The following is a 27,577-nucleotide window of genomic DNA, read 5'->3' as shown; positions in this document are numbered from 1 at the left end:
TACTGTGGGCCTTGGCCTTTCATAGTAGGTGGTGGGGGTGAGGGAGTGGTTTCTGACTTGAACAGTGTTATGGTATGGATGGTATTCTGAATATAAAGAGTATATACTCAGTGGACTTTTACTAGCAACCTGCTTCCCCCTCCGACTTACCATTGCATAAGTGACGCCTTTTTTCTTTCTCGAACAGACATTAAACTTGGTGATGCGCATCTGGATATGATTGTGGAGGAAATTGAACCGAAAAGATACCACGAGCTTGGGATAAAATTAGGATTGACTGAACCTAAACTGCAACAGATTGAAGCTAATTACCATAACGATATAAAACGACAGGGTTACGCTATTCTGTATGACTGGCGCGAGGCTCACGGAACGAAAGGAGCATTTCCTCTACTGATTGACACAATCAGAAAGGCAGGATACGTCACTACAGCTGAAAACATTTTGGGAAGAATTGAGCCCATGATGTATGCAGAAGAACCTATAACTGGTGCTACCCAACTGGACATGATTGAAAATGGCAAAACAGCAGAAACGCCTGTGGCATAGATCCTTTCCTTCTGGTTCCACCTACCTTGTTCAGTGATTTCAGAGTGGTTATTACTTATAAGTTATCATGACCAGGCTTAAGATCTGTCTTGCGTAGTTCTGTGTTTAACGTCAGGCTGATTTGCTCCCTGTTTCTACCCCAGGTACATTGAGATAAAATAAATTAAGAATCAGGGTGCAAGAAAATATTGACTAACAATTTAAGGAGGAGATATTACAGTCATAGATCTAAGGAATTGTCCTTATCATCTGGTAATGAAACCTCTACTTAAAGTCCTCTCTAAGCAGCTGGTGGAACAGACATTGCCATGTTACCATTTTGTGCACTGAAAACACTGAAAAGGTGTTCCACCTGGGTGATGATCATTTTGTAGGTTAACATCAGAAGAATGTCGTAGATTCCACCTAGGAAGCATGGTGTGAGAAATCCTCATGCTTTAAGTTTATTATGCAAAAAAAAAGGCATTGAATCATAAACACCCACGTCTATTTTACAATGGTATGTTAAATGGGTACCAATGTGTTCATTTTCTTGTACATATCTAGTTTATAGGTTCCAACAAAACAGTTTCTCTTAAAGGACCTGTAACGTTGGTTCTCCACCTCTTTTGTGTATGGCGTGCATTTCTGGGACTAAATGGGTGGATAAGGACGCTCATGCCTGTTTAAGAACGGAGCATTCAAATTATGGGTATGGCTTTGTAATGGATGCCATTTTCTGAACCTAACATTGGCTGGACATTGAGGGTTGCTGGGCTGCATGTTTAAACCAGAACTGTTTAAATGGGGAACCAGCAACTTCATCTTTTATGCTGAGGTGATTTTGGGTGAAGTATGTTAGATTCGCTAGGGCCATTACATCGTGCTATGTAGGTCTATCAGATTTGATGATAGGAATAGCAGCTCCCATGAGGAAAAATGCAATGTCCCGTTGACACTGCTGCAGATTCGCGCACAATTTCCGTCGCTACTTTAAGCGAGTGCCAAACCCGAGGCCTCGTCTTGCCTGGTGCTTACCCATAAGATTTATATTAACTGAACCCAGAAATACCGCTGGGCAGAAGTTAAACTTGTGCTGCCTGACTTGCTCTGGGGCGATCGAGGGTAGGAGGAATATTGGCCCCATGCCTTTTGGGGAAGAATGTACTTTGCAATACAGGTGTTGCAAAGCTCATAAAGCACTTTTATCCCCTCCCTGTTTATTGATTAGTCCATCCTAAAGAAGGTAAGCTTAAACAAAAGAGAGTGACTGAATTTAGGTAATCTAACTCTGTGCATATGTGCCAAACCATAACAGCAGTGTCATTTGACAAGCTGATCCCGCCTCCTCTGCTTTCTTGCATCTTTTTTTACCAGGTTTTTTTTTACAGTTTGGATAACTTAATCTACTTGGGGGTTAGTTTTTGATTACCAAATTTTTTTAACCAACTTTGGTAATTGATACGGGATTTTATCACCATTCAAAACGTGAATGTCTATCGCTAATCTTGACAATTGAGCTATATTAAATGAAAAAAATACGCTAGTGCCTTTGTGCAGGTGAGAAGTATTACAGTGTATGCAATGACAACCAAAGCACATACGGTAAATAGTAAAGCATAGTACATGCGTATATATTCTCTGAATATGTAAAGCGGGAGATTCGTGACCGATTGGTATAAATGACTGATGTAAATCTTCTTCCGATTCTATAGCAGCAAAGAACAAAGTGCATCAGGCTTTCTGCTGAGTCAAATCAGGCTCATGAGCCCTACACAATGACTGTAGCAATACAGAACTCAGCTGAAATGAATGTGTGTGAAATATTGTGCTATGTAGGGGTGGATTTTTATCTTTAGTGCCTGGGCAAAGCCCAAGGAGGAACGTTGTGGCAGGGAGGATTGTCGGCTCTTAATGGAGCCCTGCCTGTTTTCATCCTGTTTAAATGGATGGAAAGAAAATCGAGCGAGCTTTGTTATGAGCTTGCAACGCTCCCCTCCAATTTTTCCTCTCTGCACTCCTGTCAGGTGATAATTTATGCCCAGATGAAAATCTACCCTGCCATCTTTTTAAAGGGGTATTTGTAGATTTGGAAAAAAAAATACCAGGAATTCTATTTGCCATTACAAAAGGGGCAACAATTTGATTTTCTTTCTGTTGTAAATAATGATAATTAAAGGGCTTCCCCGTAAAACTCTGTATTCATCCCACTTTAGAGGGATAGATGTACTGGGGTATTCTTTTGCAGGAAAACCAGATCGCTTTGCCCTAAATTACTAGTGCAATCATTTTGCGGGAACCATTAGGTATTGAACTGCACAAAGTCTGGCAGTTGGATTATTTGCACAATAGAGCGTATAGAACAAAAGGATGTAAATAAAATCTTACTTGCACCCCTAATTATTCAGAAGTGATGATTTTTAAATGCAATGGGTCAAGGATGTCACTGAGCAGCTGCAGAACACTCTGGAGGGGGAAGGTGAACAGCCAGAGGTCGTGGTCCATATCGGTACCAACAACATAGGTAGGAAGAGGGATGAGGTCCTGCAGGCAGATTCTACGGAGCTAGGAAAAAGATTAACAAGCAGGACCTCAAAGGTAGTCATCTCCGGATTATTCCCAGTGCCACGTGCCAGCGAGGATAGAAATAGGAGGATAGAGCAGATGAATGTGTGGCTGGAGAGTTGGTGCAGGGGGGATGGCTTCAGATTCTTGGGGCATTGGGACCAGTTCTGGGAGACGTGGGACCTGTACAGGCTGGACGGGTTAAACCTAACGGAGCTGGGACCAATGTCCTCGTGGGGAGGTTCGCTAGTGCTGTGAGGTGGAGCGGGGAGGGGTGTTTAAACTAATTTGGCAGGGGGATGGGCACCAGGATGTATCATTGGAAAGGGGAAACAAGAGACACAAAGGATCAGGAGAGAAGGATAGGCCTAAAGTAAGAAATAGTAAGGTATTCGGTGGGATCAGACCAAGAGAGAGTACAAGAAATTCTAAGATGGGTTTGCAGTGCATGTGTGTAAAAGCACAAAGCGTGGTAAACAAGGTTGGTGAGCTGCAGGCGCAAATAGCCACATGGGAATATGATGTCATGGCGATACCGGAGACCTGACTCAAAAAAGGGCAGGATTGGGTACTAAATATTTCTGGAAATAAGGTGTTCAGGAAAGATAGGGAAGGAAAGAAAGGAGGTGAGGGGGGGCGGGTGGTGGGGGTTGCAGTATTGATTAAGGAGAATATTGCAGTGCTGGAGAGAGAGGGTGTCCTGGAGGGGTCAAGGACAGAATCTATTTGGTTAGAGTTAAGGAACAATAGAGGTGCCATTCCACCTCTGGGTGTGTTCTATAGGCCACCAACTAGTGGGAAGGATATAGAGGAACAAATTTGCAGGGAAATTACAGAGAGGTGCAAAAGTAGGGATAACGGGGGATTTCAACTATCCTAATATAGACGGGGATAATAATAATATCAGGGGCAAAGAAGGGGAGGAATTTTTGAACTGTGTTCAGGATAACTTTCTCGAGCAGTACATTTCCGGCCCAACGAGGAAGGAGGCATTGCTGGACTTGGTTCTGGGGAATGAGAGAGGCCAAGTGGAGGAAGTGTCAGTGGGGGAGCATTTAGGGTGCAGCGATCGTAGTATCATAAGGTTTAGAATAGCAATGGAAAAGGACTCTGACCACTCTAAAGTAAAAATACTCAATTGGATGAAGGCCAATTTCAATGGGATGAGAACAGATCTGGCCGGGGTAAATTGGAATCAAAGAATGGCAGGCAAAACTATAATTGAACAGTGGGTGGCCTTTAAAGAGGAGGTGATTCGGGTACGGACAAGGTACATTCCAACGAGGGAGAAAGGTAGGGTAACTAAAGCCAGAGCTCTCTGGATGTCAAAGGAGATAGAGAGCAAAATGAAGCAGAATAAAGTGCCGTATGACAGATGTCAGCTTGATAACACGTGAGAACCAGGAAGAATATAAAAACTTTAGAGGGGAAGTCAAAAAGGAAATAAGAGGGGCAAAGAGAGAGTATGAAAATAGACTAGTGGACAACATAAAAGGGAATGCAAAAGTCTTCTACAGACATGTTAACAGTAAACGAGTAGTAAAAGGAGGGGTGGGGCCAATTAGGGACCATAAAGGAGATCTTCTCATGGAGACAGAGGGGATGGCTGAGGTACTAAATGAATACTTTGCATCGGTCTTTACCAAGGAAGAAGATGCTGCCAGAGTCTTGGTAAAGGAAGATATAGTTAAGATACTGGATGGGCTAAAAATTGAGAAAAAAAGAGGTATTAGAAAGGCTAGCTGTACTTAACATAGATAAGTCACCTGGTCTTTTTTTATTATTCGTTCATGGGATGTGGGCGTCGCTGGTGAGGCCAGCATTTATTGCCCATTCTTAATTGCCCTTGAGAAGGGATGGGATGTAGCCTAGGATGCTGAGGGAAATTGCGAATGAACTGGCCATAATCTTCCAGACATCTTTAGATACGGCAGTGGTGCCAGAGGACTGGAGAATTGCAAATATTACACGCCTGTTCAAAAAAGGGTGTAAAGATAAATCCAGCAACGATAGGCCAGTCAGTTTAACCTCGGTGGTGGGGAAACTTCTGGAAACGAGAATCTGGGACAGAATTAACAGTCACTTGGATGAATGTGGATTGATTAGCCAAAGCCAGCACTGATTTTTTAAAGGCAAATCGTGTTTAACCAACTTGATAGAGTTTTTTGATGAGGTAACAGAGAGGGTCGATGAGGGCAATGCAGTTGATGTGGTGTAAATGGATTTTCAAAAAGCGTTTGATAAAGTGCCAAATGGTAGGCTTGCTATTAAGATTGCGGCCCATAGAATAAAGGGGGCAGTAGCAACATGGATACAGAATTGGCTAAATGACAGGAAACAGAGAGTAATGGTGAACAGTTGTTTTTCGGACTGAAGGGAGGTGTACAGTGGTGTTCCCCAGGGGTCAGTGCTGGGACCACTGCTTTTCTTGATATATATTAATGACTTGGACTTGGGAATACAGGGCACAATTTCAAAATTTGCAGATGATACAAAACTTAGAAGTGTAGTGAACAGTGAAGAGGATAGTGATAGACTTCAAGAGAATATAGATATGATGGTGGCATGGGTGACATGGCAGATGAAATTTAACGCGGAGAAATGCTAGGTGATGCATTTTGGTAGGAAAAATGAGGAGAGGCCATATAAACTAGAGGGCACAACTCTAAAGGGGGTAGAGGAACCGACGGATCTGGGGGTATATGTGCACAAATCGTTGAAGGTGACAGGGCAGGTTCAGAAAGTGGTTAAAAAAGTATCCAGGGTCCTGAGCTTTATAAATAGAGGCATAGAGTACAAAAGCAAGGAAGTTGTGATGAACCTTTATAAAACACTGGATCGGCCACAACTGGAGTATTATGTCCAGTCTGGGCACCGCACTTTAGGAAGGATGTGAAGGCCTTAGAGAGGGTGCAGAAGAGATTTACTAGAATTATTCCAGGGATGAGGGACTTTAGTTACATGGATAGACTGGAGAAGCTGGGATGGTTCTCCTTGGAACAGAGAAGGTTGCGAGGAGATTTGATAGAGGTATTCAAAATCATGAAGTTCAAGACAGAGTAGATAGAGAAAAACTGTTCCCATTGGCAGAAGGGTCAAGAACCAGAGGGCATAGATTTAAGATGATTGGCAAAAGAACGAAAAGTGACAAGAGGTAAATCTTTTTTACACAGCGAGTGGTTAGGATCTGGAAAGCACTGCTCGAGGGGGTGGTGGAGGCAGATTCAATCATGGCCTTCAAAAGGGAACTGGATAAGTACTTGAAACAAAAACAATTGCAGGGCTACAGGGATAGGGCGGGGGAGTGGGATTAGCTGGTTTGTTCGTGCATAGAGCCAGCGTGGACTCGATTGGCTGAATGGCCTCCTTCTGTGATGTAACCTTTCTGTGGGCTCAATTTTAAAATTAAATTGCGGGCGCATTGCGGGCAAGGTGGGGGGGGGGGTGGGTGCTGAGAAAATTGCAGAAATGCAGAGCGGGTTCGGAAATCGGCTCCAACCCGCCGACTTCCGAGTTTCGCACAGATGCACCTGAGTGCGCGCGGGCATCCCGAATCCGGAAATCCTGCTGGCAATTAAAGCCGGCGGGATGATAGTTAAAGAAGCAAATGTACCTCATTGAGGTCCTTAAGGCACTTGTCTCATATTAGGTAGTTAGAACAATTTTTAACTTGCCCCCTGGGCGGCTTTCCCAAGGCTTCTGATTCACGCCTGGTGAAACCAGACTTGAAGGACCTTATCAAGCAAAAAGAAACAAAATAAATGAAATAACAAACCACTGCACAAAGTTAAAACACAAAATCAACCTACCTTTCCACCCTGCTCCGACGTCCGATGTCTTCCTCTCCGACCTCCCATTCTTCCCTCCCCGATATCCCCCCGATCTCCCCCCTTCCCTCCCAATGTCCCTCGATCATCCCCTCTTCACCCCCCGATGTCCCCCGATCTCCCCCTCTTCCCCCAATGTCCCCTCGATCTCCCCCTCTTCACCCCCCGATGTCCCCCCGGTCTCCCCCTCTTCCCTCCCATGTCCCCCCGATCTCCCCCTCTTCACTCCCCTGATCTTCCACTCTCCCCCCGATCTTCCACTCTCTCCCACCCCCCCACCCCGGTCTTCTGTTCCATTCCGGGTGCCGTCTCGCTCTCTCTCTCCCCCCCCGCCCCCTGGCGTTGCAGCTCCTGTCGGTAGCCAACCTATCATTCAGGCTGGCTGCCGAGCGGGAAACCCAGAAAGAACTTTAATCACCACCGATTACATTGCAATCGCGACGGAAATGGTAAGTTTTTCTTATTCGGGTTTGCCACGCACACCATCACCACCCACCCCCCCCACATTACACAGTATGTAACTGGAAGATTTAAACACTTCTGAGCAGAGTAATAGTTGATCAGTACATATTGTGTAAAGTAACCTAAAAAAATGGTGCTGTCAAGTCAGGCGTTGTTGTCTCATTGTCTTACAGTCTGCTGTGATTTTTTTAAACACCTATTTGCTCCCACCTGTCCAGGTTTATGAGTCATCACAGTTTGTTAAAGGTGCATCATTATTAATGTTCTTTACATTTTTATGAAAAATAATGAAAATGACAACTTTCCTAACAATACTGATGTTAACATCTCTGCACTACTGTGTTCAATAAATGTTGTTAATAATAAGCAAAACAAATAGTTAAATGACTATTTGCACCTGTTTTTCCACTCCAGTATTATAAATGCTTAATAACTAATTAGGAACTGGAGGAGGCCATTCATCCCCTCGAGCCTGTTCCGCCATTCAATTAGATCATGGCTGATCTGTATCTTAATTCTATCTACTTGCCTTGGTTCCATAACCCTTAATACCCTTGCCTCACAAAAATCTATTGATCTTAGTTTCGATAATTTCAATTGACCCCCAACCTCGACAGTATTTTGGGGGAGAGAGATCCAGATTTCTACTACCCTTTGTGTGAAGAAGTGCTTCCTGACATCACCCCTAAATGGCCGAGCCCTTGTGCATATTAAACCTTTCACAGAGAAGGCAATGTTAGAAAGCGCTGTTTATAAACAGAAGTGCAAAAATAGTATTATGTTGAATCTGAGTGATTAATTAAGGGCATTCACACAGTAAGGTTAGCATTGATGTGAAGCGATTTCTACTTTGCACAGACACAACATTAGCAGTGTAAATCTGGAGCCAGCCCCACACCAAATCAACTCTTTCAACTTCTTAATCAGTATACACTAAAAGCACCTATTCTCCAATCTACTATACCTGTCTCTATCATTTTTTTTTATTCGTTCATGCGATGTGGGCATCGCTGGCGAGGCCAGAATTTATTGCCCATCCCTAATTGCCCTTGAGAAGGTGGTGGTGAGCCGCCTTCTTGAACCGCTGCAGTCCGTGTGGTGAAGCTTCTCCCACAGTGCTGTTAAGTAGGGAGTTCCAGGATTTTGACCCAGCGACGATGAAGGAACGGCGATATATTTCCAAGTTGGGATGGTGTGTGACTTGGAGGGGAACGTGCAGGTGGTGTTGTTCCCATGTGCTTGCTGCCCTTGTCCTTCTAGGTGGTAGAGGTCGCGGTTGTGGGAGGTGCTGTCAACGAAGCCTTGGCGAGTTGCTGCAGCACATCCTGTGGATGGTACACGCTGCAGCCACTGTGCGCCGGTGGTGAAGGGAGTGAATGTTTAGGGTGGTGGATTGGGTGCCCATCAAGGGGGCTGCTTTGTCCTGGATGGTGTCAAGCTTCTCGAGTGTTGTTGGAGCTGCACTCATCCAGGCAAGTGGAGAGTATTCCATCACATTCCTGACTTGTGCCTTGTAGATGGTGGAAAGGCTTTGGGGAATCAGGAGGTGAGTCATTCACCACAGAATACCCAGCCTCTGACCTGCTCTTGTAGCCACAGTATTTATGTGGCTGGTCCAGTTAAGTTTCTGGTCAATGGTGACCCACAGGATGTTGATTGTGGGGGATTTGGCGATGGTAATGCCATTGAATGTCAAAGGGAGGTGGTTAGACTCTCTCTTGTTGGAGATGGTCATTGCCTGGCACTTGACTGGCGCGAATGTTACTTGCCACTTATCAGCCCAAGCCTGGATGTTGTCCAGGTCTTGCTGCATGCGGGCACGGACTGCCTCATTATCTGAGGGGTTGCGAATGGAACTGAACACTGTGCAATCATCAGCGAACCTCCCCATTTCTGACCTAATGATGGAGGGAAGGTCATTGATGAAGCAGCTGAAGATGGCTAGGCCTAGGACACTGCCCTGAGGAACTCCTGCAGCAATGCCCTGGGGCTGAGATGATTGGCCTCCAACAACCACTACCATGTTCCTTTGCGCTAGGTATGACTCCAGCCACTGGAGAGTTTTCCCCCTGATTCCCATTGATTTCAATTTTACTAGGGCTCCTTGGTGCCACACTTGGTCAAATGCTGCCTTGATGTCAAGGGCAGTCACTCTCACCTCACCTCTGGAATTCAGGTCTTTTGTCCATGTTTGGACCAAGGCTGTAATGAGGTCTGGAGCCGAGTGGTCCTGGCAGAACCCAAACTGAGCATCGGTGAGCAGGTTATTGGTGAGTAAGTGCTGCTTGATAGCACTGTCGACGACACCTTCCTTCACTTTGCTGATGATTGAGAGTAGACTGATGGGGCGGTAATTGGCCGGATTGGATTTGTCCTGCTTTTTGTGGACAGGACATACCTGGGCAATTTTCCACATTGTCGGGTAGATGCCAGTGTTGTAGCTGTACTGGAACAGTTTGGCTAGAGGTGTGGCTAGTTCTGGAGCACAAGTCTTCAGCACTACAGCCGGGATGTTGTCGGGTCCCATAGCCTTTGTTGTATCCAGTGCACTCAGCTATTTCTTGGTATCACGTGGAGTGAATCGAATTGGCTGAAGACTGGCTTCTGTGATGGTGGGGATATTGGGAGTAGGCCGAGATGGATCATCCACTCGGCATTTCTGGCTGAATGCATTAGCATCCCACAGCACTTACACTTCATGGGCCTAATTTTCCAAAAGAACCAGCCCCATTTACTATGACCTAATGTATCTTGCGATCTACAGAACTGGTGCTCAGATAAATCTCCCCCTTCTCCCCACCTCCCTTCCGACTGAAACCTGGAAAATACAACACACCCTTGTTATTAATATTTTGCTCTGTCTGGAATCTTTGGCTTACCTTGCTTGGATAACTTTTGATTGTTCTTATCCCCTGTTTGCTTGGTCGCAGTCCCTTTAAATTTACTTCCCCTCAGGTTACTGTACTAGTCTGAAGTAGTCCTCAACTACAGATGGGTGAGGTAGGGGCACAGGCGGGCAAAGTTACGGATGTGGAAGTCAGCGGTCTTTGCGATAGAGAGGAAATGGTGTTGGAAGCTCAGCTCAGGCTCAAATAGGATGCTAAGGTTGCAAACAGTTTGGTTCAACTTGAGACAGTGGCCAGGGAGGGGGATGGAATCGGTGACAAGGGGATGGAGTTTGTGGTGGGGTTTGAAGAGAATGGCTTCAGTCTTTTTGTAATTCGTTCATGGGATGTGGACGTCGCTGGCAAGGCCAGCATTTATTGCCCATCCCTAATTGCCCTTGAGAAGGTGGTGGTAAGCTGCCATCTTGAACCGCTGCAATCTGTGTCTTCCCAATGTTGTGCTGGAAGAACTTGTGGCTCATCCAAGATTGGATGTCAGACAAGCAATGTGACAACAGAAAGGCAGCGAAGGGATAGAGAAAGGTGATGGCGAGGTAGAGCAGGGTGTTGTCAGTGCATTTATGGAAGCTGACCCCATGTCTACAGATGATGTCACCAAGGGGCAGCTTGTAGATAAGGAAAAGGAGGGGGTCAAGGAGAGATCCTTGAGATCATTGACAAGCCCAATGTTAGCAAATTCTTCTTAATTGCAGGGAGTGGCCCAGTGAGCATTCATCAGGTTTGGAAGCCCGCCCATTATCACAAACAACAGACACAATCTTAAGCCACAAGTGCTGAGCAGGAACTCTTATAAGAGGGTGACAGCTAGCCACTGATATTAATAATTCTGTCAGTTTAATGCCCATATAAAAAAGCCCCTTTATGGTTATAAAAATTTGTAATTTAAAAAATCTTAAATACATACCAGGCATGTTTAGGATTTTTAAAAAATTACTGAACAACTAAAGCGGGAGAAAGCAGGATCATGTGATTGTACTTGAGCATCTAAGTATGGGGTGGATTTTCTTTAGGCTTTTCCCACTCCGCCACCATAACTATCCTCCTTCAGCATCTTAGCCCCACTCCCCTAGGCAAACCCTCTCTCCCTATGACCCACAGCGTGCCTTTACCTGCCCAATATCTGGGTCATCTGTAGCGAGCCCAGAGATTGAACAGAAAACCCTCAATATTGTATTGTGGATCACTGGTTATATTACATGTTCTCTACTTCAGAGGGTCGTAGAATGAACACTCTATGAAACCATGGTTTAGGCTATAAACTGCCAAGAGATTTATTAAACAATGAACGAAGAGGTGAACAGTAGCAGTGACACACTGTAGATTTACAGGCTGAACTATCCTTCCTCAGAAGATAGAAAGTAACAGTTATGACTGCTGCACTAAACATCAATGTGAACTGGACCTGGCTCAAGGTCCCTGACTTAACCTTCATTACTGACCTTCTACAAAGTCTCTCTCGTTTATCTATATCTCTCTGATTGCTTCAGAGGATATACTTTCAAAATTTGACTGCGACAAAGGAAATTTAAATTATGTACCACATAAACTCAAATAGAGCTGCCAATCAATGATATATTCATACATATCTAGCCCAGACACAATGGGCTGAATGGCCTTCTTCTGTGCTGAAACTTCTATGGTTCTCTAAAATTCACAGGATGCTTGTATTTGAATTGAATGTCTAGGCTCGTTCCTTGGAAACCAATCACAGACCATAATGTATATTCTGAGGCTACTGTGTATCAAAATGAGCTGTTCGTTTCCTGTGGGTGAATTTGGTTTTTAACCCTGTATGTACCACGACAGAATGAAAGAAGCCAGTGACATGATATATCGTAGACAAAAGATAGGGTGAAAGAAGTGAACAACCTCCCTCTGGCAGAATTTCTCTTCTCAGCGAGTAAGGTGGCCAGATTACCCAATCAGAGTGATGAGTTTACAGTTGCAAAACCTATTACAAATATGGATATCGGAATTTAAAATGGAAGCAAGTTGACACAAAAAGTATGACAAAATCATGACAACAGGAAGTCACGTTGGGCAGACAGGAAGTGTGCACAGATGTAAGATGTTTAATATTCAACGGCCTCCCCTTGAATTAAGTTTGTCAAGCACAACCTGCCCATTATATATCTAAGCTGACGGTTCCTAATTAACCTGTGCCTTTTCACTAATGTGTCATCCCATATTATAGAAACCAGGGGTAGATTTTGTGGCCCCCAGCTCGGTGGAAATGGGGATGGTAGTGCCATAAAAATGGTGGGGACTGGCTTACCACCCTGTTCCTGATATTGCTGTGGCCGCCACAATCTTCCCCCGGGCCTACCGCTGGGTGGCTGGAGCACTTGACTGAGTCAGACGGTAAGTCTATTTAAAATGCAAATCGGGGTCCTTCTCCATCCAGTATCAGCAGACGGTCCAGCCAAAGAGGAGCCCATGGGTAAGTCTGTTTATTTTTGTAAACTGGGAGGAGCAGAAGTGCTCTAAAATACCAGCCTGGGCCAATGTCGCTCCAGATTCCCTCTCCTCACCCCCCACCTCGGTCCTACCTTCTTCCCGCCCAAAGGCTGGCCGGGCCACCGATGTTGCGGCTGCCTGGAGCCAGTGGGCTGCTCCGGGGATGCCCAATTTCTGCCAAACTGCTGCTAATGAGGCCTGGCCCTCACAGTGGACTGCGCCTAATGCTGGCACTATCAGGCAGCCCGATAGTTAAAATCTATCCCTAGAATTTTACCCACAACTGAGCTAAGACTAATTAGTCTATAATTTCCTGGTTTATCCTTTCCCCTCTCTTGCACAGGGATGTAAGATTTTTGGAAAGTGACAGTTAGTGTCCCCGCTACCTCCTCCCCTGTCTGATGCACACCATCTGGGCCTAGTATTTTTCTGTTTTTATTCCCTTTGACATTTTGGTACCATTTTCTTTAGAGTATTTATCTCCAGGTACCACTTTCACCTCCGCTTTTAAAAAAAACTGAGGCAAAATACTTATTAAGCAGCTCCATCATTACTTCAATCTTGAGTACAAGATGGCTCCTTTCATCTCTAGGCAGTGATTGTCTTGACCCGAGTGCAGATTGGAGAACTGGGTGTGCAGATCAGCATGCCTGACTCATGGTGCTCCTACCTTTCACTGAAGACTTTAGGTTATTTATACATGTACAAAAGTGTGCAGATAAGAACATAACAACATAAGAAATAGGAGCAGGAGTAGGCCAATCGGCCCTTCTAGCCTGCTCTGCCATTTAATAAGATCATGGCTGATCTGATCCGAACCTCAAATCTAAATTCATGTCCACTTTCCTGCCCGCTCCCCGTAACCCCTAATTCCCTTGATGATGCTGGTGGAGTCATTTTTTCTTAGGTCTCAATAGAAAATTGGACAAAAGCTAAGTGAGAGAGATAGAAGTAGAAGGAAAGCTGCAGCACTAAGCCCAGTGGTCTTTCATCTCTTCCACTAAGACTGTGATGGCAGAGTCGGTTCTGTACAGGAAAATAAAAACAGATTAAAACAACAAACATCAGCAGGTGTGAAGATTAAAAACACAATGGGAGCGATTTGGGTGTCCACTGCCCCGTTTTTCGATGGGAACGGGATGGTAATGAGACTAGAATCACTAACAATGGCTGTCTTCCCACTTGACGACCACCCACTGCTATTTTCGAGGGGGCTCGATATATGCGGCCAGTGCTCCCGCCGGAGACGGGCATGAGATTCATTGCCATATGCTAATCGGGGTCCAAGGACCACAATGCCATTTTTGAACTTAAACATGCAGGATCGCTGGAGGCCTCTCAATAAAAGGCGAGAAAATATTTTGTGGCACACTCTTTGGGAGTGGGGGGAGTGTGATTGCTCCTCAAGCATCTCCCCCAAATTCTCTCCATCATTGTTTTTAACTTCCACTGCCTCCCCATCCAATCAGCCCGGTCCTCCCCTTTAACATAAGAACATAAGAAATAGGAGCAGGAGTAGGCCATCCGACCCCTCGAGCCTGCTCCGCCATTCAACAAGATCATGGCTGATCTTCTACCTCAACGCCATTTTCCTGCACCATCCCCATTTCCCTCGATGCCTTTAATATCTAGAAATCTATTGATCTCTGTTTTGAATGTACTCAATGACTGAGCCTCCACAGCCCCCTGGGGGAGAGAATTCCAAAGATTCACCACCCTCTGAGTGAAGAAATCTCTCTTCATCTCAGTCCTTATTCTGAGACTGTGACCCCTGGTTCTAGACTCCCCAGCCAGGGGAAACATCCTCCTTGCATCTACCTGTTGAGCCCTATAAGAATTTTGTATGTTTCAATGAGATCACCTCTCATTCTTCTAAACTCTAGAGAATGCAGGCCTAGTCTACTCAATCTCTCCTTGCATAACAATCCTGCCCAAGAATCAGTATGGTGAACGTTTGTTGCACTTCCTCTATGGCAAGTATATCTTTTCTCAGGTAAGGAGACCAAAATTGTACACAATACTCCAGGTGCAGTCTCACCAAGGCCCTATATAATTGCAGTAAGACATCTTTACTCCTGTACTCAAATCCTCTTGTAATAAAGGCCAACATACCATTTGCCTTTCTAATTGCTTGCTGCACCTGCTTGTTAGCTTTCAGTGACTCATGTTACAAGGACACCCAGGTCCCTTTGAACATCAACATTTCCCAATCTCTCACCATGTAAAAAATACTCTGCATTTCTGTTTTACCTACCAAAGTGGATAACTTCACATTTTTCCACATTATATTCCATCGGTCATGTTCTTGCCTACTCACTTAGCCTGTCTATATCCCCTTGAAGCCTCTTTGCATCCTCCTCACAACTCAAATTCCCACCTAGTTGTGTGTCATCAGCAAACTTGGAAATATTACATTTGGTTCCCTCATCCAAATCATTGATATAGATTGTGAATAGCTGGGGCCCAGGCACCGATCCCTGCAGTACCCCACTAGTCACAGTCTGCCAACCTGAAAAAGACTCGTTTATTCCTAATCTCTGTTTTCTGTTAACCAATTCTCAATCCATGCCAGTATATTACCCCCAATTCCATGTGCTCTAACTTTGTTCACCAACCTTCTGTGTGGGACCTTATCGAAAGCCTTCTGAAAATCCAAATACACCACTGGTTCCTCCTTATCTAATTTACTAGTTACATCCTCAAAGAACTCCAATAGGTTTGTCAAACATGATTTCCCTTTCATAAATCCATGTTGACTCTGCCAAATCCTATTATTATTTTCTAAGTGTCCTGTTATCACATCCTTTATAATAGATTCTAGCATTTTCCCTACTACTGATGTCAGGGTAACAGGTCTATAGTTCCCTGTTTTCTCTCTCCCTCCTTTCTTAAATAGTGGGGTTACATTTGCTGCCCTCCAATCTGCAGGAACCATTCCATAATCTATAGAATTTTGGAAGATGACAACCAGTGCATCCACTATCTCTATACCCACCTCTTTCAAAACCCTGGGATGTGGATCATCAGGTCCTTGGGATTTATCCACTTTCAGTCCCATTAATTTCTCTGGAACTATTTTTTTACGAATACTAATTTCTTTCAGTTCCTCATTCTCATCAGACCTTTGGTTCTCTAATATTTCTGGGTGTTTTTTTGTGTCTTCTACCGTGAAGACAGACACAAAGTATTTGTTTAATTTCTCTGCCATTTCCTTATTCCCCATTATAAATTCTCTCATCTCTGTCTGTAAGGGACCCACATTTGCCTTCGCCAGTCTTTTCCTTTTTACATACCTATAGAAGCTTTTACAGTCCATTTTTATGTGTCTCGTTAGTTTACTCTCATATTCTATTTTCCCTTTCTTTATCTATTTCTTGGTCTTCCTTTGCTGAATTCTAAAATGGTCCCAATCCTCAGGCTTACTGTTCTTCTGGCAACTTTATATTCCTCTTTCTTTAATTTAATACTATCTTTAATTTCTCTTGTTAGCCACGGTTGGACTTTTCCTGTTGGGTTTTTGTGCCTTAAAGGAATATCTACTTGTTGCGAATTATGTATTAATTCTTTAAATGCTATCATTGCCTGTTTACCATCATACCTTTTAATGTAGTTCCCCAATCAACCACAGCCAACTTGCGTCACATACCTTCATAGTTTCCTTTGTTTAGATTTAAGATCCTAGTTTCAGATTGAACTACATCACTTTCAAACTTAATGAAGAATTCTATCATATTATGATCACTTTTCCCTAAGGGTTTCTTTACAACAAGATTATTAATTAACCCTTTCTCATTGCACAATACTAGATCTAAAATAGCCTGTTCCTTATTTGGTTCCTCAACATACTGATCTAGAAAATCATCTCGTATACGTTCCAGGAATTTGTCCTCCACAGTATTAATGCTAATTTGGTTTGCCCAATCTATATGTAGATTAACGTCCCCCATGATTACTGTATTATCCTTGTTACAGGCACTTCTAATTTCTTGCTTTATACTGTGCCCTACATTACCATTACTGTTTGGTGGCCTATAAACAACTCCCACCAATGTTTTCTGCCCCTTGCTTTTTCTCAGCTCCACCCGAACTGATTCTACATCTTGATCTTCTGAGCCAAGATCCTTTCTCACTATTGTCCTGATCTCATCCTTTATTAACAGCGCTAGCCCACCTCCTTTTCCTCTTTGCTTGTCCTTCCTAAATGTCAACTATCCTTAAATATTCAGTTCCCAGCCTTGGTCACCCTGCAGCTACGTCTCCGTAATGGCAATTAGATCTGACCTATTTACTTCTATTTGTGCCGTCAATTCATCTACCTTCTTGTGAATGCTGCGTGCATTCAGATAAAGTGCCTTTAATTTTGCCTTCTTAACATTTTTTCCTATTTTGACCTTATTTGCTGCTGGCCTTTGTTTCCGCTGCCTTCCAATTTCACTTACTACTTTTCTGCCTTCCATTTCCAGCTTTGTTACTCTCCCTTTTGAATCTCCTCTCAGGTTCCCATCCCCTGGCCAAGTTAGTTTAAACCCTCCCCAACAGCACTAGCGAACCTCCCTGCAAGGATATTGGTCCCGGCCCTGTTGAGGTGCAACCTGTCCCGCTTGTACAGGTTCCACCTCCTCCAGAACTGGTCCCAATGCCCCAGGAATCTAAAGCCCTCCCTCTTGCACCATCTCTCCAGCCATGCATTCATCTGCTCTATCCTCCTATTTCTTTACTCACTAGCGTGTGGCACTGGGAGTAATCCGGGGATTACTACCCTTGAGATCCCGCGAGTTAATCTCTTTCCTAACTCCTTAAACTCTCCCTGCAGGACCTCATCCCTCTTTTTACCTATGTCATTGGTACTGATATGGAACACGACCTCTGGCTGTTCACCCTCCCCCCCCGGAATGTTCTGCAGCCACTCAGTGACACCCTTGACCCTGGCACCAGGGTGGCAACATACCATCCTGGAATCACGTCTGCAGTCACAGAAACGCCTGTCTGCTCCCCTAACTATAGAATCCCCTATCATTATTGCTCTCCTGATCTTTCTCCTCCCTCCCCTGTACAGCTGGGCAACCAATGGAGCTATGGTCTTGGCTTTGGCTGCACTTTGCAGAGGAACCCTCTCCCTCACCAGTACTGGTTAGAGAGTGAGATGCCCTCAGGGGACGCCTGCGCTGCCTGCCTGCTCCTCCTTGTCTATCTGGCGGTCACCCAGTCCATCTCTGCCTGCACTCTCTTAAGCTGTGGGGTGACCTCCTCCTGAAATGTGCTATCCACGTAGCTCTCAGTCTCAAGGATGCACTGTAGTGACGCCAGCTGTTGCTCAAGCTCCGAAACCCGGAGCTCGAGCTCCTCCAGCTGACGACACTTCCTGCACCTGTGGTTGTCCAGGACACGGGAAGCGTCCTGGAGCTCCCACATGGCATGGGATGTAAATTCGATGGGTGTGAGCTGCCCTGCCATGCCTCGATTTATTAAATTAACGAAACTTAACTGGAAATTAACCCGAAAAAAAACACTCATCGGTAAAAGAAAACCTCATCAACGAGCAGCCAATCAGCTCCTTCCCTTGTGCTGACGTCACTCTTGATTTTCTTACCTTGCTCCTTGAAGCTCCAAACTCTTTATCACCGATCCCCCGCTCTGCTCTCTCTCTCTCTCTCTCTCTCTCTCCTCCTTTATCACCGATCCCCCGCTCTGCTCTCTCTCTCTCTCTCTCTCTCCTCCTTTATCACCGATCCCCCGCTCTGCTCTCTCTCTCTCTCTCTCTCTCCTCCTTTATCACCGATCCCCCGCTCTGCTCTCTCTCTCTCTCTCTCTCCTCCTTTATCACTGATCCCCCGCTCTGCTCTCTCTCTCTCTCTCTCCTCCTTTATCACCGATCCCCCGCTCTCTCTCTCTCTCTCTCTCTCCTCCTTTATCACCGATCCCCCGCTCTGCTCTCTCTCTCTCTCTCTCTCTCCTCCTTTATCACCGATCCCCCGCTCTGCTCTCTCTCTCTCTCTCTCTCTCCTCCTTTATCACCGATCCCCCGCTCTGCTCTCTCTCTCTCTCTCTCTCCTCCTTTATCACTGATCCCCCGCTCTCTCTCTCTCTCTCTCTCTCTCCTCCTTTATCACCGATCCCCCGCTCTGCTCTCTCTCTCTCTCTCTCTCTCCTCCTTTATCACTGATGCCCCGCTCTGCTCTCTCTCTCTCTCTCTCTCTCCTCCTTTATCACCGATCCCCCGCTCTGCTCTCTCTCTCTCTCTCTCTCTCCTCCTTTATCACCGATCCCCCGCTCTGCTCTCTCTCTCTCTCTCTCACTCCTCCTTTATCACCGATCCCCCGCTCTGCTCTCTCTCTCTCTCTCTCCTCCTTTATCACCGATCCCCCGCTCTGCTCTCTCTCTCTCTCTCTCTCCTCCTTTATCACCGATCCCCCGCTCTGCTCTCTCTCTCTCTCTCTCTCCTCCTTTATCACCGATCCCCCGCTCTGCTCTCTCTCTCTCTCTCTCTCTCCTCCTTTATCACCGATCCCCCGCTCTGTTCTCTCTCTCTCTCTCTCTCTCTCCTCCTTTATCACTGATCCCCCGCTCTGTTCTCTCTCTCTCTCTCTCTCTCCTCCTTTATCACCGATCCCCCGCTCTGCTCTCTCTCTCTCTCTCTCTCCTCCTTTATCACCGATCCCGCGCTCTGCTCTCTCTCTCTCTCTCTCCTCCTTTATCACCGATCCCCCGCTCTGCTCTCTCTCTCTCTCTCTCTCCTCCTTTATCACCGATCCCCCGCTCTGCTCTCTCTCTCTCTCTCTCTCCTCCTTTATCACCGATCCCCCGCTCTGCTCTCTCTCTCTCTCTCTCTCTCCTCCTTTATCACCGATCCCCCGCTCTGCTCTCTCTCTCTCTCTCTCTCTCCTCCTTTATCACTGATCCCCCGCTCTCTCTCTCTCTCTCTCTCCTCCTTTATCACCGATCCCCCGCTCTGCTCTCTCTCTCTCTCTCTCTCCTCCTTTATCACTGATCCCCCGCTCTGTTCTCTCTCTCTCTCTCTCTCTCCTCCTTTATCACTGATCCCCCGCTCTGCTCTCTCTCTCTCTCTCTCTCTCCTCCTTTATCACCGATCCCCCGCTCTGCTCTCTCTCTCTCTCTCTCCTCCTTTATCACCGATCCCCCGCTCTGCTCTCTCTCTCTCTCTCTCCTCCTTTATCACCGATCCCCCGCTCTGCTCTCTCTCTCTCTCTCTCCTCCTTTATCACCGATCCCCCGCTCTGCTCTCTCTCTCTCTCTCCTCCTTTATCACCGATCCCCCGCTCTGCTCTCTCTCTCTCTCTCTCTCCTCCTTTATCACCGATCCCCCGCTCTGCTCTCTCTCTCTCTCTCTCTCCTCCTTTATCACTGATCCCCCGCTCTGCTCTCTCTCTCTCTCTCTCTCTCCTCCTTTATCACTGATCCCCCGCTCTCTCTCTCTCTCTCTCTCTCCTCCTTTATCACCGATCCCCCGCTCTGCTCTCTCTCTCTCTCTCTCTCCTCCTTTATCACCGATCCCCCGCTCTGCTCTCTCTCTCTCTCTCTCTCTCCTCCTTTATCACCGATTCCCCGCTCTGTTCTCTCTCTCTCTCTCTCTCCTCCTTTATCACCGATCCCCCGCTCTGTTCTCTCTCTCTCTCTCTCTCCTCCTTTATCACTGATCCCCCGCTCTGTTCTCTCTCTCTCTCTCTCTCTCCTCCTTTATCACCGATCCCCCGCTCTGCTCTCTCTCTCTCTCTCTCTCCTCCTTTATCACTGATTCCCTGCTCTCTCTCTCTCTATCTCTCTCCTCCTTTATCACCGATCCCCCGCTCTGCTCTCTCTCTCTCTCTCTCTCCTCCTTTATCACCGATCCCCCGCTCTGCTCTCTCTCTCTCTCTCTCTCCTCCTTTATCACCGATCCCCCGCTCTGCTCTCTCTCTCTCTCTCTCTCTCCTCCTTTATCACCGATCCCCCGCTCTGCTCTCTCTCTCTCTCTCTCTCTCCTCCTTTATCACTGATCCCCCGCTCTCTCTCTCTCTCTCTCTCTCCTCCTTTATCACCGATCCCCCGCTCTGCTCTCTCTCTCTCTCTCTCTCCTCCTTTATCACCGATCCCCCGCTCTGCTCTCTCTCTCTCTCTCTCTCTCCTCCTTTATCACCGATCCCGCGCTCTGCTCTCTCTCTCTCTCTCTCTCTCTCTCCTCCTCCTTTATCACCGATCCCCCGCTCTGCTCTCTCTCTCTCTCTCCTCCTTTATCACTGATCCCCCGCTCTGCTCTCTCTCTCTCTCTCTCTCTCCTCCTTTATCACCGATCCCCCGCTCTGCTCTCTCTCTCTCTCTCTCCTCCTTTATCACCGATCCCCCGCTCTGCTCTCTCTCTCTCTCTCCTCCTTTATCACCGATCCCCCGCTCTGCTCTCTCTCTCTCTCGCTCTCTCCTCCTTTATCACCGATCTCCCGCTCTGCTCTCTCTCTCTCTCTCTCCTCCTTTATCACCGATCCCGCGCTCTGCTCTCTCTCTCTCTCTCTCTCCTCCTTTATCACCGATCCCGCGCTCTGCTCTCTCTCTCTCTCTCCTCCTTTATCACCGATCCCGCGCTCTGCTCTCTCTCTCTCTCTCTCCTCCTTTATTACCGATCCCCCGCTCTGCTCTCTCTCTCTCTCTCTCCTCCTTTATCACCGATCCCCCGCTCTGCTCTCTCTCTCTCTCTCTCCTCCTTTATCACCGATCCCCCGCTCTGCTCTCTCTCTCTCTCTCTCCTCCTTTATCACCGATCCCGCGCTCTGCTCTCTCTCTCTCTCTCTCCTCCTTTATCACCGATTCCCCGCTCTGCTCTCTCTCTCTCTCTCTCTCCTCCTTTATCACCGATCCCCCGCTCTGCTCTCTCTCTCTCTCTCTCTCCTCCTTTATCACTGATCCCCCGCTCTGCTCTCTCTCTCTCTCTCTCCTCCTTTATCACTGATCCCCCGCTCTGTTCTCTCTCTCTCTCTCTCTCTCCTCCTTTATCACCGATCCCCCGCTCTGTTCTCTCTCTCTCTCTCTCTCCTCCTTTATCACCGATCCCCCGCTCTGTTCTCTCTCTCTCTCTCTCTCTCCTCCTTTATCACCGATCCCCCGCTCTGCTCTCTCTCTCTCTCTCTCCTCCTTTATCACCGATCCCCCGCTCTGCTCTCTCTCTCTCTCTCTCTCCTCCTTTATCACCGATCCCCCGCTCTGCTCTCTCTCTCTCTCTCTCCTCCTTTATCACCGATCCCCCGCTCTCTCTCTCTCTCTCTCCTCCTTTATCACTGATCCCCCGCTCTCTCTCTCTCTCTCTCTCTCCTCCTTTATCACTGATCCCCCGCTCTGCTCTCTCTCTCTCTCTCTCTCCTCCTTTATCACTGATCCCCCGCTCTGCTCTCTCTCTCTCTCTCTCCTCCTTTATCACCGATCCCCCGCTCTGCTCTCTCTCTCTCTCTCTCCTCCTTTATCACCGATCCCCCTTTCTCTCTCTCTCTCTGTGTCCTTTATCACCGATCCCCCGCTCTGCTCTCTCTCTCTCTCTCTCCTCCTTTATCACTGATTCCCCGCTCTCGCTCTCTCTCTCTCCTCCTTTATCACTGATCTCCCGCTCTGCTCTCTCTCTCTCACTCCTCCTTTATCACCGATCCCCCGCTCTGCTCTCTCTCTCTCTCTCTCACTCCTCCTTTATCACTGATCCCCCGCTCTGCTCTCTCTCTCTCTCTCTCACTCCTCCTTTATCACCGATTCCCCGCTCTGCTCTCTCTCTCTCTCTCTCCTCCTCCTTTATCACCGATCCCCCGCTCTGCTCTCTCTCTCTCTCACTCCTCCTTTATCACCGATTCCCCGCTCTGCTCTCTCTCTCTCTCTCTCCTCCTTTATCACCGATCCCCCGCTCTGCTCTCTCTCTCTCTCTCTCCTCCTTTATCACCGATCCCCCGCTCTGCTCTCTCTCTCTCTCTCTCCTCCTCCTTTATCAGCGATTCCCCGCTCTGCTCTCTCTCTCTCTCTCTCCTCCTTTATCACCGATCCCCCGCTCTGCTCTCTCTCTCTCTCTCTCTCCTCCTTTGTCACCGATCCCGCGCTCTGCTCTCTCTCTCTCTCTCTCTCCTCCTTTATCACCGATCCCCCGCTCTGCTCTCTCTCTCTCTCTCTCCTCCTTTATCACTGATCCCCCACTCTGCTCTCTCTCTCTCTCTCTCTCCTCCATTATCACCGATCCCCCGCTCTGCTCTCTCTCTCTCTCTCTCCTCCTTTATCACCGATCCCCCGCTCTGCTCTCTCTCTCTCTCTCTCCTCCTTTATCACTGATCCCCCGCTCTGCTCTCTCTCTCTCTCTCTCCTCCTTTATCACCGATCCCCCGCTCTGCTCTCTCTCTCTCTCTCTCTCTCCTCCTTTATCACCGATCCCCCGCTCTGCTCTCTCTCTCTCTCTCTCCTCCTTTATCACCGATCCCCCGCTCTGCTCTCTCTCTCTCTCTCTCTCTCCTCCTTTATCACCGATCCCCCGGTCAGCTCTATCTCTCTCTCTCTCTCCTCCTTTATCACCAATCCCCCGCTCTGCTCTCTCTCTCTCTCTCTCTCTCTCCTCCTTTATCACTGATCCCCCGCTCTGCTCTCTCTCTCTCTCTCTCTCCTCCTTTATCACCGATCTCCCGCTCTGCTCTCTCTCTCTCTCCTCCTTTATCACCGATCCCGCGCTCTCTCTCTCTCTCTCTCTCTCTCTCCTCCTTTATCACCGATCCCCCACTCTGCTCTCTCTCTCTCTCTCCTCCTTTATCACCGATCCCCCGCTCTGCTCTCTCTCTCTCTCTCTCCTCCTTTATCACCGATCCCCCGCTCTCTCTCTCTCTCTCTCCTCCTTTATCACCGATCCCCCGCTCTGCTCTCTCTCTCTCTCTCTCTCCTCCTTTATCACCGATCCCCCGCTCTGCTCTCTCTCTCTCTCTCTCTCTCCCCCTTTATCATCGATCCCCCCCTCTGCTCTCTCTCTCTCTCCTCCTTTATCACCGATCCCCCGCTCTGCTCTCTCTCTCTCTCTCTCTCCTCCTTTATCACTGATCCCCCGCTCTCTCTCTCTCTCTGTCTCTCCTCCTTTATCACCGATCCCCCGCTCTGCTCTCTCTCTCTCTCTCCTCCTTTATCACTGATCCCCCGCTCTCTCTCTCTCTCTCTCTCCTCCTTTATCACCGATCCCCCGCTCTGCTCTCTCTCTCTCTCTCTCCTCCTTTATCACTGATCCCCCGCTCTCTCTCTCTCTCTCTCTCCTCCTTTATCACCGATCCCCCGCTCTGCTCTCTCTCTCTCTCTTCTCCTTTATCACTGATCTCCCGCTGTGCTCTCTCTCTCTCTCTCTCTCCTCCTTTATCACCGATCCCCCGCTCTGCTCTCTCTCTCTCTCTCCTCCTTTATCACTGATCCCCCGCTCTCTCTCTCTCTCTCTCTCTCCTCCTTTATCACCGATCCCCCGCTCTGCTCTCTCTCTCTCTCTCTCCTCCTTTATCACCGATCCCACGCTCTCTCTCTCTCTCTCTCTCTCTCCTCCTTTATCACCGATCCCCCGCTCTGCTCTCTCTCTCTCTCTCTCTCCTCCTTTATCACCGATCCCGCGCTCTGCTCTCTCTCTCTCTCTCTCCTCCTTTATCACCGATCCCGCGCTCTGCTCTCTCTCTCTCTCTCTCTCCTCCTTTATCACTGATCCCGCGCTCTGCTCTCTCTCTCTCTCTCTCTCTCCTCCTTTATCACCGATCCCCCGCTCTGCTCTCTCTCTCTCTCTCTCTCCTCCTTTATCACTGATCCCCCGCTCTGCTCTCTCTCTCTCTCTCTCCTCCTTTATCACTGATCCCGCGCTCTGCTCTCTCTCTCTCTCTCTCTCCTCCATTATCACCGATCCCCCGCTCTGCTCTCTCTCTCTCTCTCTCTCCTCCTTTATCACTGATCCCCCGCTCTGCTCTCTCTCTCTCTCTCCTCCTTTATCACCGATCCCCCGCTCTGCTCTCTCTCTCTCTCTCTCCTCCTTTATCACTGATCCCCCGCTCTCTCTCTCTCTCTCTCTCTCCTCCATTATCACCGATCCCCCGCTCTCTCTCTCTCTCTCTCTCCTCCTTTATCACCGATCTCCCGCTCTCCTCTCTCTCTCTCTCTCTCTCCTCCTTTATCACCGATCTCCCGCTCTCCTCTCTCTCTCTCTCTCTCCTCCTTTATCACTGATCCCCCGCTCTGCTCTCTCTCTCTCTCTCTCTCTCCTCCTTTATCACCGATCCCCCGCTCTGCTCTCTCTCTCTCTCTCTCTCCTCCTTTATCACTGATCCCCCGCTCTGCTCTCTCTCTCTCTCTCTCTCCTCCTTTATCACTGATCCCGCGCTCTGCTCTCTCTCTCTCTCTCTCTCCTCCATTATCACCGATCCCCCGCTCTGCTCTCTCTCTCTCTCTCTCTCCTCCTTTATCACTGATCCCCCGCTCTGCTCTCTCTCTCTCTCTCCTCCTTTATCACCGATCCCCCGCTCTGCTCTCTCTCTCTCTCTCTCCTCCTTTATCACTGATCCCCCGCTCTCTCTCTCTCTCTCTCTCTCCTCCATTATCACCGATCCCCCGCTCTCTCTCTCTCTCTCTCTCCTCCTTTATCACCGATCTCCCGCTCTCCTCTCTCTCTCTCTCTCTCTCCTCCTTTATCACCGATCTCCCGCTCTCCTCTCTCTCTCTCTCTCTCCTCCTTTATCACTGATCCCCCGCTCTGCTCTCTCTCTCTCTCCTCCTTTATCACCGATCCCCCGCTCTGCTCTCTCTCTCTCTCTCTCTCTCCTCCTTTATCACTGATGCCCCGCTCTGCTCTCTCTCTCTCTCTCTCTCCTCCTTTATCACCGATCCCGCGCTCTGCTCTCTCTCTCTCTCTCTCTCTCCTCCTTTATCACCGATCCCCCGCTCTGCTCTCTCTCTCTCTCTCCTCCTTTATCACCGATCCCGTGCTCTGCTCTCTCTCTCTCTCCTCCTTTATCACCGATCCCCCGCTCTGCTCTCTCTCTCTCTCTCCTCCTTTATCACCGATCCCCCGCTCTGCTCTCTCTCTCTCTCTCCTCCTTTATCACTGATCCCCCGCTCTGCTCTCTCTCTCTCTCTCTCTCTCCTCCTTTATCACCGATCCCCCGCTCTGCTCTCTCTCTCTCTCTCCTCCTTTATCACCGATCCCCCGCTCTGCTCTCTTTCTCTCTCCTCCTTTATCACCGATCCCCCGCTCTGCTCTCTCTCTCTCTCTCTCTCTCTCCTCCTTTATCACTGATCCCCCGCTCTGCTCTCTCTCTCTCTCTCTCCTCCTTTATCACTGATCCCCCGCTCTGCTCTCTCTCTCTCTCTCCTCATTTATCACCGATCCCCCGCTCTGCTCTCTCCCTCTCTCTCTCCTCCTTTATCACTGATCCCCCGCTCTGCTCTCTCTCTCTCTCTCTCTCTTCCTTTATCACTGATCCCCCGCTCTGCTCTCTCTCTCTCTCTCTCCTCATTTATCACCGATCCCCCGCTCTGCTCTCTCTCTCTCTCTCTCTCCTCCTTTATCACTGATCCCCCGCTCTGCTCTCTCTCTCTCTCTCTCTCTTCCTTTATCACTGATCCCCCGCTCTGCTCTCTCTCTCTCTCTCCTCCTGTATCACCGATCCCGCGCTCTGCTCTCTCTCTCTCTCTCCTCCTTTATCACCGATCCCCCGCTCTGCTCTCTCTCTCTCTCTCCTCCTTTATCACCGATCCCGCGCTCTGCTCTCTCTCTCTCTCTCCTCCTTTATCACCGATCCCCCGCTCTGCTCTCTCTCTCTCTCTCTCTCCTCCTTAATCACCGATCCTGCGCTCTGCTCTCTCTCTCTCTCTCCTCCTTTATCACTGATCCCCCGCTCTCTCTCTCTCTCTCTCTCTCCTCCTTTATCACCGATCCCCCGCTCTCTCTCTCTCTCTCTCTCCTCCTTTATCACCGATCTCCCGCTCTCCTCTCTCTCTCTCTCTCTCCTCCTTTATCACCGATCTCCCGCTCTCCTCTCTCTCTCTCTCTCTCTCCTCCTTTATCACTGATCCCCCGCTCTGCTCTCTCTCTCTTTCCTCCTTTATCACCGATCCCCCGCTCTGCTCTCTCTCTCTCTCTCTCTCTCCTCCTTTATCACTGATCCCCCGCTCTGCTCTCTCTCTCTCTCTCTCTCTCTCCTCCTTTATCACTGATGGCGCGCTCTGCTCTCTCTCTCTCTCTGTCTCTCCTCCTTTATCACCGATTCCCTGCTCTGTTCTCTCTCTCTCTCTCTCTCCTCCTTTATCACCGATCCCGTGCTCTGCTCTCTCTCTCTCTCTCTCCTCCTTTATCACTGATCCCCCGCTCTGCTCTCTCTCTCTCTCTCTCCTCCTTTATCACCGATCCCCCGCTCTGCTCTCTCTCTCTCTCTCCTCCTTTATCACCGATCCCGCGCTCTGCTCTCTCTCTCTCTCTCCTCCTTTATCACCGATCCCCCGCTCTGCTCTCTCTCTCTCTCTCTCTCCTCCTTAATCACCGATCCTGCGCTCTGCTCTCTCTCTCTCTCTCCTCCTTTATCACTGATCCCCCGCTCTCTCTCTCTCTCTCTCTCTCCTCCTTTATCACCGATCCCCCGCTCTCTCTCTCTCTCTCTCTCCTCCTTTATCACCGATCTCCCGCTCTCCTCTCTCTCTCTCTCTCTCCTCCTTTATCACCGATCTCCCGCTCTCCTCTCTCTCTCTCTCTCTCTCCTCCTTTATCACTGATCCCCCGCTCTGCTCTCTCTCTCTTTCCTCCTTTATCACCGATCCCCCGCTCTGCTCTCTCTCTCTCTCTCTCTCTCCTCCTTTATCACTGATCCCCCGCTCTGCTCT

The 27,577-nt window shown here is 48.1% G+C and overlaps 1 protein-coding gene across 1 annotated transcript in view; it reads left to right on the top strand.

Moving 5' to 3' along the window:
- Nucleotides 1-2,928, top strand: part of LOC137340169 (tumor necrosis factor receptor superfamily member 6-like) — a 34,574-nt gene extending 31,646 nt beyond the window's left edge. The window contains exon 11 of the mRNA XM_068002525.1: nt 188-2,928. Coding sequence (XP_067858626.1) covers nt 188-549 — 362 coding nt within the window. The 3' untranslated portion in view covers nt 550-2,928. The remainder of the gene's footprint in view (nt 1-187) is intronic.
- Nucleotides 2,929-27,577: the final 24,649 nt, after the last annotated feature.

This window comes from Heptranchias perlo, chromosome 21, assembly GCF_035084215.1.
Source record: "Heptranchias perlo isolate sHepPer1 chromosome 21, sHepPer1.hap1, whole genome shotgun sequence".
NCBI classification, from domain to species: Eukaryota; Metazoa; Chordata; class Chondrichthyes; order Hexanchiformes; family Hexanchidae; genus Heptranchias; species Heptranchias perlo.
Note: the sequence above shows the minus strand (reverse complement) of the source record. Positions and strands in the feature narration are given on the sequence as shown.